Below are 15597 nucleotides of genomic sequence, written 5' to 3'. Positions count from 1 at the left end.
TCCAGTCTTTAGCGTTACATGATCTTCAGAAATCATTCTAATATGCTGATTTGGTAATCAAGAAACATTGATTAATATTATCAATGTTGAAAACCATTGCGCTGCTTAATATTGGAGCAAGTGGAAACCGTGATACATTTGATAAATATTCTTTTCTTAATAGAAAGTTCAAAAGAACAGCTTTTTTTTTAATAGAAATCTTTTATAACATTATAAATGTCTTTACTAACACTTTTTATCAATTTAATGCTTCCTTGATGAATGAAGGTAATAATAATTATTTATCATAACTTATTCATCACAAACTGGTAGTGTATAATAGAAATAAAACAGTATTTTAATTAATTAAATATGTATATATTACTTCTAAACCAAAATATAAACAATATTTAGTCAGATTATTATATCATTGCTGTTTAAGCCACTTTAAAAATGGTAAGTTTAATATATACACAAAATATTGAGAAAGAGCATGATTAAACATGACTGAAACCCTGAATAAGACCTGTTGATCCAAGATAGACTAAACATGTGTGCAAACATCCCACAGGAAAACTATTGCTTGCCGATTACTTTATCATAGCTCAAAAGAATTCATGAGGTTCTCAGTGTTGTATATTTCAAATATACAACACTTGTTTAAGCTCATATTGAAATCTCTGACTTTTGAATGCAGACTTTCATTTCATGGCTATTCCACAGTTGTTTTTGTTCTCTTCTGAAACTATAATGGAGACACTTGAGATTACTGGGGTCTTTTCTCAGGAAAAATTTGGCTAAAGTCTCCACATGTAATCTCACTGCAGCCTAGAAGAAACAATTGTCATATATAAAGAAACATGACTCGTGATTTCTCTTTCCTACTGGCAGTGAAAACACTTAATCGGTCACGTATAAACGTAGTGAATGTCTCGGGTCTACAAACCGGATATGTCGACCCCAGACCTCTCTGGATTGTGCCTCCCAGCCCCCCATCCCTCCATTACAGTGTCAACATCAAAGGCATTTTTCAGTGCGCTAGTCACACAATGCTCTCTCTCTCTCACTACCTCTACACACAGAGATACACAAACACACACACACACACACACAAATACACTGTAACAAATTCAGTCCTTGGTAAATACCCTAACGTCGTGTTACGAACGGGACGGCTATAATTAACAGTGTAAGACGCCAGTCTGCCAGCGTGGGCGGCATGCCAGTGGATCAGCCCTAATTACTGTATTCATTTTGTCAGGCCCATTCAGTTCACAGCTCTCTCTGACCAGCCCTGGCAGCCAATGAAATCTCCGGACACTAACATCACAACGTCCAGAGGCCAACCAGCCGTCCCCTTTAAGGCAACATCAAACCCAGTGAAGGAGCAAAAATCAAAATGGCTGACGCAAACACAACAATCATAACTGAAAAAAAACCTGATGACTGACTCTGTTCTTTATAGTGGCCTTTGATGCTGAGAATCAGCAGAAGAAATATCGATGCGCATGTAGACAATATAATGAAACATAGTACAAAAACAATAAATAAATAAAATATTCTCACTAGATCAATGCCAGAATTTAAGAATTAGCCCTTTAAATTCATGAGTTGCACTGAATTGGTCAGAACCTGTAGGAAGTCGAATTGAAATAGTAGGAAGAGGAATTTCACTAAATTGCAATTCAAAGAACGCAAAAATAGTTTTGACAAAATGACATAAATTAGACTAATTAATGCCTATTTATTCCCTGATATGTAGAATACTTTTTTTGCATGAGTGGATTTCTGAAGATCAATGCAGCCAAAAACAAGATTTTATGGTAATTTAAAAAAAGTATATTTTTAAAATGAAAGTTAATTTATTAAACAACAAAATATGTTTGTTTTTTTAAAACTAATTGTATTAAGTACACTTATAGCAGTCAAATGAGTTTCTTTGAATTTAATTCCATTTTAATTAAAAAAATTTAAATTCTGCATCATTTTAAATTCACATTGAAATTGAAAAAACATTCTCAAGTAAATTTTAATGGCACACAGCCCTGTCCATCATATAAACATCAAATAAAGTCAGTATATGCAATCAAAATGACCATATTTCAAATCTTAATACACATTTCAGATCTTATGAATGTTTCATCACTGCACAAAGGTAGTAAAACATGTTTTTGTAATCTTTCATTGCGACTTTCCTTCAATCTGAAGTCACCAAACAGTCTTCGTTTTCAAGCCCTATCCTCCAACCACCTGCCATATAGATATAATATCAAGTCCCACCTTACATTTTTGTAATTGACTATTGTTTAACTTCCAAAAATTCCACATTACGGAAGTAAAATGTGTTTAAAAGACCTTATATGTTCACTTTAAAGAGTGTATAAGGGCACCGCTTTTAACATCTGTGTGGTTTATTCACCATCAAACACTCAGCGTAAAGTTTAAATGCGCTCTTCAAGTTATGGTGTTTGCATGTGGTGCAACACTTTCAGCAAAAATGCAAAAAATGTGATTTTTATCAATGGTGTCTAATGCATAAACTCAAAATATGTGAGCTAGAGGGGAGGGAATGCACATGACCTTATGAAAATATTTCCATCATGCAGGCAGTTCTGAATATAATTTCAGCGACGACACACTGGTCTCTTTCAGTCTCCATCACATCCCATTTAAAACTTCATCTAAAGGAGCATGCGAAAGCAAAGCGAAAATAGGACCAAATGCTGAGGTTGTTTGGTTTAAATATTTATGCATTCGAAAAAAAGACTAAATGAAGTGATCTGTGGCAAATTTAACGGCTGCTTAGGATTATTTATTTCACAGGTGCACGCCGAGCAAAACACAGACGTTACGTAATCGGTTGGAAAATAACGGGTCATCCTAACAAATCCCTATCTGTCACATTGACATCACATAGCGGACAATAAACTTTTCAACCAGCATCCTGAGGCGAACCAGAACCATGAAGGAGCTACATAAATAACTAGTCAATAACAATTACACAACTGCAGTGAGTGGAACATTAGTAGACTGAAAATGGAAACGGATATGGAGAGACAGAGAAACAAAAATTGCAATTCATCTGTCTAAATATATACAGACAAGTTCTGAAACCTTTAAAGAGACAGTTTATCCAAACGTGAAAAAAGTGTCATTATTTCCTCATGTCATTCCTAACCTGTATGGATTTTCTCTCTTTAGTGGAGCACAAAAGAAGAAATTTTAAATAACACACTGGTCACTCTTTTCTGTCCATTTACAATGAATAGGGACTAGAGCTTCAAAAAGTACAAAAGCACCATAAATATCATTTTTTTCTACAAAAGCGTTCTAGTGCTATAGTTCAAGTCTTCTGAAGCCATTAGAGCGTTGTGTGACAAACCAACCAACAACAACAACAAAAAAAAACATACATTAATAATATTTCCCTAAAGTGGGCTATTAATGTCAGTGAGTGAAACTTAAGTCAGTATGAAATCAAAATTGACCCCATTTACTGTTAGCACACATTTCTAGTCTTGTGATAAACAATTAATCAGTGCAAGTTGATCCACTTTTCTTTTCATTCTTTTTTTTTTGTCTTCGTAATCTTTAATCAATATCTGACAATGTACTTCCCCAGTGGAATGGCCTTCCATCTCTGATGATGTCAGTTTGACGGCTTGGGTAGAACATCCCCTGCAACAGTCAGTCTGCTGCCAGCTCCGAAGGGAACGCCTACTTTTCTAGAGCCAATCAATCCCCAGTACAGAAAAAACAAGCCAAGTTCTTTAGAAGAACTTCCGCTTCACGTGGATTTTAACAACTAAATCAGTCCAATTCAGTGGATTTATTTATTGTTTGAAAAGAAGAATTTTTGCCACGTAGTGTATATTTGTAAGGCAGATTTTAATGACATTTGTCTAAAATATTGTATAATAATACATTTTATTGTATTACATATTGCAGGAATATTATTAAAATATAATTACCTGTAAATCAATGAAAATGTATTAAAATTACTAAATTTGAAATTTCTCACTAAATTGTGCTATATTAAAAGCACGTTACTTTGCTTTTGTCATAAAAAAATGTGTTAAAAATGTTTTAAATTGAAGAGGCAAAAATTATGAATCCATAAAACATGTCATGAACGTCCTGCATCAATACTTCAATATTTGAGCAAAAGCTAAAATTAGTTTTGGACTACTTTTATGATACTTTTTTTGGAGCTTAAAACTCCGCTCTTCATTATAAAGCTAGCAAGGATATTTCCGCAAAAACTCACCTTTTGAGTTTCACAGAAGAAAGTTTGGAATGACAATTACATGACAGAATTTCTATTTTCCTGGGTGATCTGTTCCCTGAACTGGTGGAACCTGATGCAAATGTGTAAATTAAGCACAAACATTCAAATTAAGCTAAAAACAGTTACCGGTAGATTACGGCTCGCCTTGTGTCAGAAGAAACGGTACGGCAAGGTAGCCATGGCACATTAATTCCACATCCAGCAGTCCAGCCATTAAGGTAACTTTCCAACTTCCCTCATCAGAGATAGAATTTCCACCTCTCTGACTGAGGCCCTTGATGTCTTGCACCTTGGGTACCGGGCAGAAAAGCACTCAGATGGACTATTTTTTTCTTTTACAGGGTTCACAGAATCTCCGAACGCGTGGCCTCCCAGCCAAAACCCCCAGCACGATTAATTTAGTAACGGGTTATTAAGCTCAGACATAAATTGCAGCCCTGGACATTTTAAATGGAAAAGGGGGACTGATTTATTGAGGCTCCGGAGACAAAACAGGTTTTTTATTTTCCATTTATTCATCGGCACTCTCTGGGAGTGGTAACTCGCGAGGAATTCGCAAAACGAGAGGCAGGAAAGAGGGAGCGAGAGGGAGGAGGGCAGGAGGCGACGGCAACCATGATCAAAGATAGAGCAGGCCGGAGCGCCGCGGTGCCCTTGAGTTCTCGACACCCCAGATGGGCTGGCAGAGACTTCTCAAAACCAAATACAGTACGGAATTATACGGATTTGCCGTTTGGAAGATTGGAGGCACCTGTCTGAAATCTTTACAAAAGCACACTTAGGCTGATAAGGATATTATTAATCAAAGACTAAAAGAAAAGCCCACGGTTATTTTGAACTCCAGAAGTCTTCTGACAGATGTCTGATGTCTCTACTTTCTTTAAATTCATTATGACTGAAGGACGCAATTACTACATCCTGATCTGCACTGTTCTGAGCCATTAGATTTATGAAGTTTTGTCTTCAGTACAATACTAAATTTGAGACAAACACCAAACACATAAATAAACAGCCTCAGAAAACAGAACAAATGGTCACTAGATTCACTAATTTGCAATTATTTACTATATAGCAGAATTTAATATAACATTTGTATGCAATACTGTAATTTTATACATTGTATATTTTTTTACATTTATTATACATATTGTATCATTATTAGTAGTAGTAATGGTAGTAGTAATATTAATAATACAATTTTATTAAATTAATTAATGTATAAATAGAATTGCATATGGCTAAATAACATAAAATATATTTCTACAAAAATACGATATTTCATATTATTTTCAGATTTTTTCGCTTGTATTAAACATCCTATCTGGATTTATTTTACAAATAAATTTCAGAATAAAGGAGTCAAAACCGATAAATGAGTTAAACGTCATGAATGTCACTCATCCATGCATGGACCTGACAGAAAGCTAAGATTTTGAGTCTGTAACTACTATAGGATAGAAACAGAGTCTATAAACATCACATCCACACATTAAGAATAATCTGTTTCTAAACAGAACAAACATCTGATGATAACCATCCTGATCCAATAGTCGTGATGTTCTCCTACTGTCAGGGCGCATTTGTTTTAGAACTCTATCAGATCTGAGAGGGTTTTCAGTAAATAAAGAATCACTGATCCTTACTGTCTTGCTAACATGCATCGTCGGTTTTTCCTCTGGAACATGACCTCACAGACAACCCTATGGTCTGGACACGACCGTCCGCCGCTATTCATGCAGACCGAGTATTCCCTAAATGGATAAACCATAATATCCTCTGGTTTCTCTGCCAATGACCTCTCTTACGAGGCCATGCCGAGCTTCAGACAAGTGCAAAATCTGAAAAGTAATCTAAAGGCACGGTCATGGTATAGAACTCAAGTGGAACAATTGTAATAACAAGACTGCAACTCTACAGGGTGCGCATTTAAAACCATGAAAGCAGCAAAAATGGAGGTAGAATGCAAGCAGAAGAACTGATCTAAAATGCTGAAATATGGTGCTTCACATGTACCCAGGAGACCAGGATGTGCCAGTCCAGACATATGAAAATTAGGCACTCAAATTCCCCTTCGCTCCACTACCTTTGAGCTTCCTATCATTTGGAGAATCATCTCTCACTCCATTTCTCGCTTTCGCTCACCTCTGGAGTATTCTTCTTGAACTCGCGGCTTTGGTCGATGAGTTTTTTCCTGGACTGCTCGCTTTCATCCTGTCTGTTGGCCAGGGCTGTGGCGGTGGCATCCAGTTCTTTCTGGGGACAGATAAGGGAAACGATTCACGTGAGATTCCAGAGTAACGGTTTTAGTACATAAATGAAATGAGATCAGTGAGCCGTGCCTAAATATCAACCTTTAATTTACACAATTGGCAATACTTTTAGTTTGGGGATTTTTAGAACCGATTTGTCTTTCCAAGACAAATAAAGATTCTAATTATTTTATTATTTACTCATTTTAACTTTGTTCCAAACTGAAAGATCATTGATCCAATTTACAATTTAGACAAATATAATTCAATGAGTTGGATTCAAGATGTCAACTTAACCGATTCATTAAGGATTTGTTCATTCTGAATTGTGAGAAAAGAAAAGAAAGATTTATTTGAAGCATCGACAAACCAGCTGATTTGATTCTCTAAATGATTCAGCGAGTTGGATTTAAATTGTCAGCTTAAAAATATATTTGTGAATGAACTGCTTTGGATTGTGAATCAAATCAACTGGTTTGTTGAAAAAAATAGTTTGAACAGTTGATGAACAGCTGATTCAATTCACAATTTGGACTAAACTCAGTTAGAGTTCAAGCGCTGCGTCCAAAATCGAATACTCCCCTACTATATAATATAAAAAACAGTATCAAAACAGTTGTATGTCCGAATGCATAGTATCAAAAAACAGTAGGCGAAAAGTACTACTACTTCCACCAAGATTCTGAAGTACTCATTCGATGCACACTTCGACTATCCCATAAGGCCACAGGAGGGGATTTATGAATGGAAGTGAAGCGTATGCAACTGATGCTGGTAGGTCACGTGACATACTACATCCGCCATGTTGTTACTGTCCGAATTTCATAGTCATATAGCCTACTATATAGAACATACTTTTTAAACAGTCGCAAAGTAAATTCAAATTCAAATGTAGTACCTAGTACCTACTCCGACAGTAAGCGACTTCAGACGCAGTAAAAATGTCAACTTAAGAACTGATTTGCAAATGAATCATTCAGTCCGAAATGTGACTCGGATCAACTGGTTCAAAATTACTACTTGTCACCAATCTATGTGGAGTTTGGCAATACCAATTTTTTTGTCCACAAGCACAGTCATCGACCTCAGACCAGTCGTATCCGTCATAACCAAAAGCTGTAAAAACAATACGAATGGACCTTCACACCAAACATCACGGCGTCTATTTTGCAGAAAACACACGTTTTATAAGGTGTGAGAAAGCTGCTTGGTATGCACCTGCAGGCATAATGCATGCAGCTATAAACCACTCATTCGAAGGGACCAATCAGATTCCCCAAAGTCTGCGACAAACACACTGCGATTGGCCACCGCATCCATCAGTCACCTACAGCACGCTGTAGTCCCACCCCTGGTGGGCCTCGTGAAAAGTCAGCAGTCTGCGGTCCCTGCCGTCCCACTCCTCTCCTCTCAACAGCAGGGAGCTGAGCTAAAGAATATCGTCTGACATCTGGGAGCCAGATGCTGGGAACAAATCAACTTAATTAGGCTGGAACTCTGTGCGCCAGACTCCCCAAACCTCCAACACAACAACTGGGGGGCTGAGTCACCACAGTCTCGCCCCAGTTTTACTCTCCTCTGTTATTATCACCTCCTCCTTCCACATAGGAAGACACATGGCTCCGCAAAGCACTCTGACGGAGCGTTGTTTGGCTAGTCTGGCAAGGTAAAAGCACGAGGGCTGATCTCCAGGGACAAATCTGGTTTTAAAATACCATCCCAAGAGACGGGTGTGGATCATTGGTTTCTGGGTCAATGGGACATGTTTTAGATAAAAACGTCATGCTATGTAAGTGGGCTCTGGTTCTGGTCTTCCTAAATGACTTGTTATTAAAACATGCAGTGAGACTGTGACGGAAATAAATTGTGACATAATGCATTTAGCCTAACAATGCACTAACATGACATGTACGCATGACTATTAAGGGTAGCCTATATACATTACCTCTCCATAATCATGACATATATTCTTGCCTTACACCATAATGCGATTCGTTCAGCCAAAATTACAGGAAGTATGAATGATAAATAATACAGTAAAGCTTATGCTTCCAACTTAGGAAAGCATTTGCGAATAAATCGTTCTGAACTGTCAAACAGATAAAGGGGTTCAATGAAAAGAAACGGTTTATTTGATTCACAATCTTGACCATTTTTAAACAAATCAAGTGAGTTGGATTGAAAATGTCAACTTCAGAACTGATTTGTGAATGTAATAATCAGGAGATATATTCTTGTCTTACACCATTTTTAAGGTTGTGCAACCAAAATTTCAGCAAAAATGAATCATAATACAGTAAAAGTTGCACTTTCAAAGCTTAAGAAAGTTCTTCAGTGAAGTATCAACTTTGTCTCAATTTCTCCTAAAATTACTTGGGGAAAATAATTAAAATGTTAAGATACTGAGCTTCCTGGGGTCTTTTCTTCTCAAGAGACTTAATAAACTCTCTATTTAATCTCACTGCCATCGAGGAGAAATGTTTGAGATATTAAAGAGTGCAATTTTTCTTTCCTATTGGTATCAATAGTGGTAATGCCCCCAAGGGTATTCCATCCAGCCCCCCTGGTGTAGTTCAAGGAAGCCCTGTAGCCCTCCAATGAGAGTCGTTTATATAAAGGACCAAATTGTTCCCCATAATAGCTTTATAATTTTCCTAATGGAAGAATTCTGCTGGCTCAGGCGGCGGTGCTTGTCTTAGTTAATTTGTTCGGTAGTAAACGCTGATGGAACAGATTACAGGGCTCCCCAGAGAGCCAGGCCCTGCCAGATACTATCAGCTGCATATGCAGCAGGGAAACGTCAGCGAGGCCTCTCTCTCTCCCGGTCTCTCTCTCTCTCTCTCTCCGTATAGCTGCTGTTTTTCTTCCTTCATTCTCTCATAACCTATCTTTCTCACAGGCCATTAGATTTCCTCCTCTCTCTCTTTATAACTGCCAGTGTCGCTGAGCCACAGAGCACCTGAGCACTCAAGAGGGTCAACAGCTCAGAGGCAGTCAGGAACAGATAAAAACAAAGCAAGATTCTAACACAGGTGAGAGGACAGCAGACACACTTTTGTCGTGGGAGCTGTACTGTAACTAAAAATGGTGGATAGAATTCTGAACAAATGGGTTTATAATTCTGTTAGCAAGAAAAGCTGGTTAAGTGAACACAAATGGAAAAAAACATCACACATTCCTAATTAAAAAGTTAAGTTTACATTCTTTTAAACCGAATCTTTTATACATTCTTTTATACCGAATGGGTCACAAAACAGTGGGAATATATAGCCTATGAAACTCAAGTGGGTTCTGTTCACTTTGATGGCTGAAAGAGGCTTGAGTTTGTTCTTGTAAAGAGTAAACAGAAGTTTTTTTCCCAAATTGTTCCGCCCTATAAGGATGGTTCACACTCAAATGTCTTCAGATTAATAGCTTTATTATTTTTAATTTCTATGAAGAAAATCACCCTAATCATTGTAAAATGATTCACTCTTTCCACAACAGCTATTCAAGTCATCTTTTGAAAATTCCTTTATGTTTTTATATCGCAATAACATCACACACAAAAATTATTATCACAATATCAGTTTTTCCAAATATCACGCAGCCCTACTTGAAAAAACAGTATGAAGAAAGAAAAAAAGTCAACAGCACCACAAAAGTCACACTTTTTTTTGTTGACTGAGATTTAGTCACCTCTTCACTGCCCTTAAAAAAAAAAAGTGTTAAAAAGCCCCCAAATAAAAGAAAGAATTGTCCAGTGTACTTGAGTTAGCCAAAAAATAAAAAGATTTTACAGTTTGAGGTTTTTTATAGCTTGTCCTTTAATCATTTGGTCTAAAAAAAGGTGACCTGATTTCTGAAGGGTATGACTTTATACTTAAGTGAAAAAACTATAAAAGACGTGCGTGTGTATGTGTGTTTTGAAAGGCACCAACGACTGCCATTAGCACAGATAGAGCTAATCTATTTTTACGCCGGCATAGCCGTTAAGCCCTTTATCAAAGTCTTTGCTATTGCTGCTACCATTTATAACAAACCTGCTTTGTGTGAGCAACTAATCTCAACGCTGACCCGTCGTTTTGAGCTTTGACTCTGTGTATACTGTAGTGGGGTCTGTTAAACACCTAAGCCAAAGATTTGGCAGCAGAAGTTTGAACTTAACCTTGTCACATCCCGAGAAGAGATCCCTCGACATTGTGTTAAGAGTTTGTGACCTCTAAAGACTGAATATTGCATTTGACCCCTTGATGCTCTAGAGTTAGCCTAGCAGTAAAGCGAAGGGCCTGGTGCCACTGATGTGTGACTTTACCCACAAAGTGAAGAACCATATTAATATTGTTTTCACATAAATGGGTCAATGTGCCCTCACACCTTAAGTGCCAGTCCTGTGAGCGATGATTTAATTGGTCCTCAGGGAGTATGAACGTTAGAACAGTGAGCAGAGGGAAAACTTCACCCTATGAAGTTTTGTTAATAAAAGTAACATTTTGCAGATAACACACAATTAAAATATAAAATATATTTGCCTCCGTGAAAAAGGACAAAAAATATTGATTGAAATATTGAAAAATATTGAAAACGGTGACATCATGCACATGAGCATTATGTGTTCAGTCTATAGGCTTTACAAAGTCACATTGCCAACTACTGGCCTGGCATGCATAATACAGCGGTTTTAGCCGTTTTCAAGCAACCGTGTGGAAAGGGATGGTTTTCACAACGTTGTACACAAAAAACACGAAGGAAAAACGTTTTAGTACCTTTTTAGTACATCGTTGTCGTGTAGTTGTAACCTCAAACAGCAGTTCAGATAAATAAATAAAAACAAGCTACTTATTATTAATAACTAAGCAGGCTAGGGCAAAAAACACTATTTTAACTCTCATACTGTATGTAGTGCTGGGAAGTAAGATTCATTTTAGAAAATCTCTGCTCACACACTTCACATGATTTCACTGAAAATAAATGATCAAAATAATTAAAGAAGCCAAATCATTACCTTGCCAGTACACTCTAAACGTTTAAACTATATATGATCACTCTAAAAGAAAAGAAAAATCTAGATTGTAGTTTTTTTTTTGTTTTTTTTAAGAACACCACACAGGAAGTGGTCAACAATGTGTAAATGTAAAACAAATTCACTTGTTAAATATCTTTGCAGAAAGAGGAAATATCAAGACAAATACTGTTCAAACTTGACTTGGCTAGATGTTCAGAAATAATTGTATAAAATAATAAAAATGGTAAATATTTCTTAAGGCTGTGACACACCAAGTCAACGTCAAAGAACTAGCGGCGAGTCTCTGTCAAAAAGCTGAGTCTGAACACACCAAAATGGTTACCGACGACTGTCAACAAGCATGTGCATTCTGCGACTGTGTGTAAGGAAAACATTTTCTATATCAGTAGGTATCAATAGTCTATATTCATAATTCAAGAGGGGAAACCGAAGCTAGGACTGCAGATAAACCGTAAACAAACCAGCGCTTACTTCCCCTTCTGAATGTTAGGCAAGTTTCAATTATGAAAATATAAGCAAGAATCAATAATGTTGATCACTTTCTTCATTCCAGGTGGAAAATATTTGCGCATTGGAATGCTCAGGTAAGATGGCATAAAATTAGAACTGCCATCTATTTGTATTGTCTTGATTTCTTTGCTCGCTTTTATTACTTTGGCTTTTATTCACGTGCACTGTCTCACTTCACGGCAGACATACGGCACTTCAACATGCTCAAATGACCAAAATACAGTGCGAAACACACTGCAAAAACTGGGCCGGCCAACACTCAACGACGGCCGACCGTCACTTGGTGAAAAACTAAGAAAAGTGTGATTACACGGTTTTTGTTAATCAGGCTAGTGACTGAAAGTTACAAATCATGTTTCATTTATGATTGTAATTTACTGTGATTGTCTCTGTATTTACATTTATATTGGACAACATGCTATATCAGGTATTTTAATGCATTTAAAAAACTTTGATTCAAACATTTACCAAACCACAAGCATTGCAACATGGTCTGATCCGTTCAGTTCCTTCCTTGTTCGGAGTCTTGAATTACACACAGTCTTGAAAAAGTTCAACAATGACCTAATCGCACTGCACGAACAATGCATGTGTGTCAGTAGTCTATGATACACTAAATCTTCCTGTCTCCGTTAGCTTAGATGGCTTAATTGCAAATCAAGGATTTGGCACGTCGTCAAGATCCACTATCACACAGCAACAATCAGACAAAGGCGTGTGAGTAATATCGTTGCAGGAGGTTGCGATAGTGCAGAAACTTCACACTGTGGCATGCGGTACCCAATCAAGACCACCACGTTCACAGAGCTTTATAATGTGAGAGCCCACTGTTGCAACCTCTGGGAACACAGGCAACCGCACGCACGACGCGCTCGCATACACAGAATCTGTGAATAACAAGGGACCGTGGGGTTGAGTCTCATTAGGTATGGACAAACTACAGACCAGACTTCATTTCCATCCAATTAAGAGACACTCAAAGCATTATGGGGGCTTGCTGATTATGATGCAGTACATTTGGGTCGTCTCAGTGCAACAATGTCCCAGTTGTTGACAGAAGAACACTCCCTTTCATACCAGCTGGGGAGGGCAGGAGTTTTTTGAGGCGGTTTAACAGACTGTACATGCATTACTAATTCCAACTTGTTTTGTAGGCTGGACATCAGGAGTGACAGCTTAAAACGCACACAAAAAAAAAAAGTTTCTTCGACAGTATAAATCTCATGTCAGACCTGATTCGTCTAACAGCAACTCGAGTGATCGTGAACTTGTTAACATCTCTACACATCTTTAAACTGAAATTCTTTGAAGGCTTCTCCGAGTCACAGTATTGGGATTACGACTGACACAATATTCTCATTAGGATAGTATCTTTTTAACAAATTCTGTCGAAGCCGTTCTCACAGATCAGCGTTATCTCTTGTCAGAGCGGTCCGGTCGGTCCACAGGGCTCGCGATATCAGCCGCTCCTACGGCTGTAATGAATCCAGGACCGGTTCACCATCTTACACGCCATGTTTGCTATCAACAGAGCTCTCAAGGGCTTACAGCGTAGTTCATTAAAGCTGAGGAACAAGAACAAGCCCAGAGCTTATTCTCTCTTTCTTATTTCTTTCATTCTTTCTTTCTTTAAACCACCATAGTTCCGCCTTTGATTTATTATGCAACAAGATCAGCAATTTACTTCAGAGGCTTTCAGTCAGCACTGGAAGAATCGCAATCTGAGGGGGTCTGAGCGCGTGTTGGTACTGCTTGTCACAGTTATACAGTAAGGGACTTTGCAAAAAAATCATTGATGTGTTTTTGAGAAAAAGTGAAGCATGCCTTTACCTCCAGAAACTTTTAGGTTTCCCCAAGCAAATACATACATCTCTGCCTCCTGCACCACTGATAACAGCATTCTTTAAATGTTATGCATGCGGGTTTTAGAGAAACTAATTAAGGCAATTATATCTCCGGTTGGGAGTGGAGGCGACGTCTTGGGAGTGGATCTCTGGTTGGGAGGGACGTGAACTGTTTCTCAAACAGTTTGACCGGCCTGAGACTGGATGACAAAAGAGGCAGAGATCATCTTTCTGGATAGCAGCCGAGTTATTGTTACCGACTTGAGAAAAGAAAAAGAAAACAATTACTGACTCCACAAAAGTACACGTCAGACTGTTTGTTGTGAGGATTGTTTACTACCATACTGCATGTCTATGAAACTAAATGAACGTTATAATGAATGACAAGTTTCTCAGTCTTTTCCTTTTCATTTTGTGTATATATTTTTTTAACATTGTGTGCTACTGTAAGGTCTCTGGGAAAAGAATATGAAGTGATGCACAGCGAGCAAAGCACCATAGGAAACATATTTGCCCTCAGCGTAAACACACATGGCTAGTCCTAAGCCTTCATTCAGCGGGCGAGGTGCTGTGCAATAAAAAAAAGAGCACAAGTGCTGCATTATTTTTCAAGAATTTCGTGACAGAGTCTGGCATCTAACTACCACAAACTCTTCTGCATATTTGCATTTTAATACAAGGTTTGTTTATCCTGGAATTTCTGCTGTAAACTGAATTAATTAGATGCTCGGATTCATAACTGGAAATTAGCATAACGGGGCAGAGAGAAGAAAGAAGGGGGTGTTTGTTCTTCACAAGACAACAAGCGGTTAATTGTTGAGGGCTGGGGGCGCAGACGGTGACCTGAACTAGATAATACAGTGTAGTCCAACTGACTCAGAGAGGCCAAGCTGCATTGTTCCGATTCGTTGTTCTCATTCACTAGTGTAAACAATAAGAACAAGTCTACAAGCAGACGACATTGCAAAACTAGAACACTTCAATTATAATCAACAAGCTGTCTAAACTGCAAGTGTCAGTGAAGCTGTCTACACTGCAAATGCACAGCTCCAAATCAAAAGCTGTGTACACTGCAATAATTTGACTTTGAACTTAACTGTAATGCACATGTGCAAATGTGTGCAACTTCCATCTAAAGTGCAGGTGCCTAAGTGGATCAAAAAAGCTATCTAGCCTACACTGCAAGTGTGCAACTCTGAATCAAAGAAGCAGTCTACACAGCAGCTGCACAACTCCGAATCAAAAACTGCCAGCATTTGACTTATAAATTAACTGTGTACACTGCAAATGTGTGTGACTGTCTAAACCTCAAGTGTGTGAGTGAATCATCGAAGCTGTCCACACTGCAAGTGCATGACTCAAAAAAGCGGTCTTCACTGCTAATGCACGACTTTGAATCAATGAAGGTTTCAACACTGCCACCAGGGCCTGACCGTGGCATAGGTGACGTGGCGGTTGTCTATGGCATAAAATGACACGGGGCGCCGCATGAGAGGCAGGCCCAGTTCTCCCAGACGAAAGCTTTTGGGGAAACGGATTTGACAAACCCTAGTGTTTGTGCTCTGGAGAGTGTGTCCAGGGGTTCTTCTCATTTCTTATTTCATCCCTGCTTCGTTTTCTTGCATCGTATCCCCACTCCCTTAGGATTCGAGGGAAGGATACACCCGTGCATCCTAACTCATGACTCCTCATGAAGATTCCTTGCTCCTCATTCCTCGCTTC

General features: G+C 38.2%; 1 protein-coding gene across 9 annotated transcripts in view; it reads right to left on the bottom strand.

Annotated features, from left to right (window-relative positions):
- The window catches only part of cux1a (cut-like homeobox 1a), a 115213-nt gene that overhangs the window by 78244 nt on the left and 21372 nt on the right, over positions 1-15597 (bottom strand). For all 9 annotated transcript variants that reach the window (XM_079599412.1, XM_079599416.1, XM_079599415.1 and 6 more), the window contains exon 2: positions 6410-6520. In XM_079599412.1, the coding sequence (XP_079455538.1) occupies positions 6410-6520 (111 nt within the window). The remainder of the gene's footprint in view (positions 1-6409; positions 6521-15597) is intronic.

This window comes from Phoxinus phoxinus (genome assembly GCF_949152265.1).
Source record: "Phoxinus phoxinus genome assembly, chromosome: 23".
NCBI classification, from domain to species: Eukaryota; Metazoa; Chordata; class Actinopteri; order Cypriniformes; family Leuciscidae; genus Phoxinus; species Phoxinus phoxinus.
Note: the sequence above shows the minus strand (reverse complement) of the source record. Positions and strands in the feature narration are given on the sequence as shown.